At 35.0% G+C, this 4,794-nt stretch overlaps 1 protein-coding gene across 1 annotated transcript; it reads left to right on the top strand.

The window, feature by feature from the left end:
- The first annotated feature begins 651 nt into the window (after positions 1 to 651).
- LOC139848956 (two-component response regulator ARR12-like) lies at positions 652 to 4,193 on the top strand. Its single transcript, XM_071838656.1, has 6 exons — positions 652 to 748; positions 3,045 to 3,194; positions 3,509 to 3,811; positions 3,946 to 4,022; positions 4,077 to 4,106; positions 4,173 to 4,193. The coding sequence occupies exons 1-6, from the start codon at positions 652 to 654 to the stop codon at positions 4,191 to 4,193; spliced, it is 678 nt and encodes a 225-aa protein (XP_071694757.1).
- The last annotated feature ends 601 nt before the right edge of the window (positions 4,194 to 4,794 follow it).

The following is a 4,794-nucleotide window of genomic DNA, read 5'->3' as shown; positions in this document are numbered from 1 at the left end:
GAGATTCCCAAAAAAGAATATAAGGGACCTAAGTCTTTCATAGAAAACTCATGTGACAATAGAAGAATTAGTCGTTTGCGCAACGAATCATTAGAAGTGGCAAGAACTATATCATCAACATATAAAAGAAGATAGGCGATCTCGTGACCGTGATGATAAATAAAAAGTGAATGGTCGCATTTGCTATGTACAAACCCAATAGTAGATGCAAATTTCGCAAATCTTTGATACCAAGCACGCGGTGCTTGTTTCAAACCATAAAGTGAACGTTTTAAGAGGCACACATGGTCCGGATAATTAGTGTCACGAAAAACCATAGGTTGATGCATGTAAACGGTTTCGTTTAAATTACCATGTAAGAAAGCGTATTTAACATCAAGTTGATGTATTTGCCAAGACTTAGATACCGCAATACTTAGAACCATACGAATAGTTGCCGGTTTTACAACCGGACTAAACGTCTCGTGACAATCAATGCCTAATTGTTGTGAACGTCCGTCACCGACTAACCGTGCTTTGTAACGTTCAAAAGATCCATCAGATTTCATTTTGTGTCGGTAAATCCACATAGATCGTATAACTTGCATGTTAGGTAAACGAGGAACAAGAACCCATGTATTATTATCCATTAGAGCCTTATATTCGTCGGCCATGGCCTGTTTCCAGTTAGGGTCGGCTAGAGCATCACGTGGATTAGATGGAATAGGAGAAAGAGTGGTGGTAGCCGAAAGGTTAAAGGGAATTTTGGGTTTGACGATGCCCGACATACTTCGAGTGTGTATAGTGCGAGTAGGTGGAGATGGGGGAGTCGAAGATGACTGGGAAGAATTTATAGATGAAGATAATTGATCAGTGGAAGAATTTATAGAATTTGCAGATGGGGATAATTGATCAGTGGAAGTAATCAATGGATTAGAAGAATTGGTGGACTGAGATAGATTATTTGGTGGAATAGTGGTATTATTTGGTGGACTATTATTTGGTGCACTGATGGTATTATTTGGTGTACTAGTAGATGTAGTAGTAATGGGATCAGAATTATTATTATGAGAGATTGGGCCAGGAGATGTTGGAGAATTATTATTAGTGTTATTTGTGGTTGGCGCATGATGTGATGGACTATAGAGAGACGCATAGATGAAAGGGTGAGTATCTTCTGTTAAGAACTTATATGACTCGGGTGTTGGAGGTTTGGAGTTTAATAATATATATTGATATATTAATATTAACTCTATCTTGAAGAAGTCACGTGGCTAGAAATTCAAAAGCCACTAGAAGGATAAGAAATACGAGATCAAAAAGTGAACACGTCTAGATGTTTTTTTTTTTTTTTTAAGATCAAAGTAGGTAAGGAGAGTAATATTGATTAACCTTAAGAGAAAACAAGCTTGAGATCTGAGAATTGAGGCAGCGACCCCTGCTAGGGTTGTGATGTCTTGGAGAAGATGAGGTAAAGCGGGACAAATTTGAGGAAAGAAAATCACACAAATTAATTTGGCTCTGATACCATGAAAGTTTGATAACTCGTTGATCATTCTCATTGATTTCAATTGAGTTATATACTATCATACATGACTTATTCTCCAAGCCTATATCCTAACAACTATCCCATTATTTGTGGGATAATTCTACAATACAATATATATTCCATAAATATCCATATACGCTATACAAATATAAACTACCGAATATAGTCTAAATATATAACGGTTATTAGTTGATAAATAAAGACTCTGAAAAGTCAAAACATGACTATTAATTTGGAACGGAGGTAAATTTAGTAAAAAAACAACAACAAACCAAATCCCACATGCGTGGGGTATCGGGGAGGTGGTACGTACACAATCCTTTCTCTTCTTTAAATAAAGAAAGGTTATTTCTTCACCCCGAGTGAAACACTCCAAAAGTAGAGAAAGTTCTCTTTCTCTTTCTGTTCGACGGATAAAGAGATTGCTTACAAAAGCACCTCCGGCTAAAAGTAGGAAATATATACATACATACATACATACATACATACATATAATACACGGAAAATAAAATAAGATAAAAGTGAGTAAAAGATAAATAAAAAATATATAAAAGGAGACGACATGAAAATGGTAGAATCAAGTTTCCGTGGGTTTTAAAGCATGACGGAGTTCAATTTGGGCAATAAACTGCAGTCAAGTCGCCCACAAATCGACACTTGCTCGACTCACTTAATAGAGTCGTATATATATATATATATATATATATATATATATATATATATATATATATATATATATAAACGTACCTTAGAGTGCTATGCGGAACTCAATTCACGTTAAAAAATGCTAACAACCATACAAATCTTTATACATAAACCCACATACATACATACATACATACATACATACATACATACATACATACATACATACATACATACATACATACATAGATCCGTACCTAGACATACATGGAACATACCTAGGTACCTACATACACGCATACACACATACACAAATACAAACATACATACATACATACCTACATACATACATACACACCTACATACATACATACATAATACATACATATAACTTCATAAGTAATGAAAGGCTCGTGTAAGCTCGAGAACGTATACGAGCTCGACCAAAGAAACTCGAGTTCGATCCCGTTTATTAAATAATCTTCAAAATATGTTTAAGCTCTGGGTCGAACTCATATATGCTTGACTCGAATCGAGCATTTATCAAAAGTAAGACTCGAATAGCTCGACTCATTTTCAACACTACATGTAATTGATTTGCATCTAGTCATTAAGTGAAAAAAAGACAAACCAATAGTTAATCTGTAATTAAATCTCCATACTTTTAAATGTAATTTACACTGTGATATACTCAGATCATTTATCATTATTTGGTTAATTAGGTATCAGTAAGCTTTATTACTTCTCACTTACATGTTTAGACTTTAAAGTATTTATAAATGTGGCATATAGTTACAAAATCATATATTTCTTGCAGCAATGGTAATGGATAAATACTAAGGTCTCTAATTTCTTTTTTTGGTGTTGTTAGTTACATATGTAGATGATTCTCTTGAGGCTATAAAAGTTGTAGCACAAAAAGCAGACAAATTCGACTTCATTTTGATCGATAAAGATGTTTCTGAAGTGGATGTTCTTAAATTTCTCCGAATAACAAGGAACTTGAATATACCATCAATCGGTGAGCTTTAAATCACATTCTAGTAGCATTTGAAATCGTTTTTACAACTTAATGAATTGATTTCTTGTATTATAGTTTATATCACGCTTCCTAATTTTTTCATCTCCCGTAGTTGCATAACCCGCCCCCAACTACTGCTCTGAAGGAAACCCGGACCAATCCGAGGGCATGGCCAGTAAAACCCCCCCTCCCCGCTGCCCCCGCACTAAGCGAAAGGTGACCTGGGTGGATACTTCAGGTCAGGGATAACATTGAGTGCAATGTTATCACGCTTCCTAATTACTCATTAATCTTTAATTTGTTCTAAATTCTAGTTATGTCAGAGCAAGATGACGATGCATTAGAATCCGAAGCTATTAAGAATGGTGCTATTCGTACTATTAAGAGGCCACTTACTATTAAAGTAGTGAATTGTATTCGCCATCAGTTCATCATGGAAAGGATGTATAAGCATTCTGGGAGTAAAAGGAAATTTGAATCATTTGATGAAGGTAACAATATTGGAAACGGAAATCATAATTTTAATGACATGAATATAAGTAAGAAGACGTACGTGCAGTGGACCGAAGAACTTCATCAGAAATTTCTTAATGCTGTTCATCAGATTGGGAAAGAAAGTATAAATTCATCTTTATAACTTTTTTATTTCAGATGAATATTTGTTATGTGTGATACATAAATACTTGCAGTTTGAAAATAACTTTTTTTCTTCTTCTTCAGTATGGCTAAATTCTTTGTGTTTTGGTATTAGGTTGCTATCCAAGACAGATACTTGATCATATGGGTGTCCCTGGTCTCACGAGAGCGCAAGTTGCAAGTCATCTTCAAGTTAGTTTTTTGACATCTTTATTCACATTTTGAATATTATACTGTCTCAAGCAGGGGCGATGCAGGCCTCAAGGGGTGAGTCCTGTGAGCCCGCGTCCCCACTATTGTACTGTGAAATCTTTTATAAAATGTACTCTTCAAATTATATAGGATACTGCTAAAGTTAACTAAAAGACCCTATATATTTTTAAAATTTATGGTTTTTTGGAGGTAAACAACCAATAGTACCCTTAACTTTGAAAAAAGAAATTGAGACCCTATTGAGTTATTATTCTAGATTCACCAGTGTCTCAAGTAGTACTTGAACTCACATTCTCTTGATTTTCATTTCTATACTGTTAGACCAAAGACACTTTGCATTAGTCGCGCTTAACCTTCTTTTTATATGATATCAGTATTGCCGCAAAAAATGGAAGTCAAGTGCAAATCAAGCGACACCAACATCATCGACGAATCATACATTGATTAGTAGTAATGAGATAAGGTATGGGTGGATGCAGTTAATGCTAAAAAATGAAAACGAAAGCGATACTTATCTAGGCATGTATGAAGGCATCAACTCAATTAATGAAACTTACGAAAGTTCCTCACTGATGAGCATATCTAACAAGATGAGCTCTAGACCACTAATACAATTCACCCCTAATTTATTCGAAAGCGGTTTAGGCTCAAACGAGGATGAAGGATGCAGTAGTGGAATTACTAAGATCACTACTAGTTTCTTTGGTCAAAATATACCTGTCGCACGCCATGTTGGAGAATGTTCAAATCC

Source organism: Rutidosis leptorrhynchoides, chromosome 1 (genome assembly GCF_046630445.1).
Source record: "Rutidosis leptorrhynchoides isolate AG116_Rl617_1_P2 chromosome 1, CSIRO_AGI_Rlap_v1, whole genome shotgun sequence".
Classification (NCBI taxonomy): domain Eukaryota; kingdom Viridiplantae; phylum Streptophyta; class Magnoliopsida; order Asterales; family Asteraceae; genus Rutidosis; species Rutidosis leptorrhynchoides.
The sequence above is the reverse complement of the archived record's forward strand: the minus strand, read 5'-3'. Positions and strand labels throughout refer to the sequence as shown.

Excerpts from the sequence above, each read along its gene's own strand:
- LOC139848956 (XM_071838656.1), top strand. The coding sequence starts at position 652 with ATGGCCTGTTTCCAGTTAGGGTCGGCTAGAGCATCACGTGGATTAGAT. Across the intron at positions 749-3,044 it reads AAGGTTAAAGGGAATTTTGG|TTACATATGTAGATGATTCT; the intron begins GTTTGACGATGC and ends TGGTGTTGTTAG. Across the intron at positions 4,023-4,076 it reads AAGTTGCAAGTCATCTTCAA|GGGCGATGCAGGCCTCAAGG; the intron begins GTTAGTTTTTTG and ends TGTCTCAAGCAG.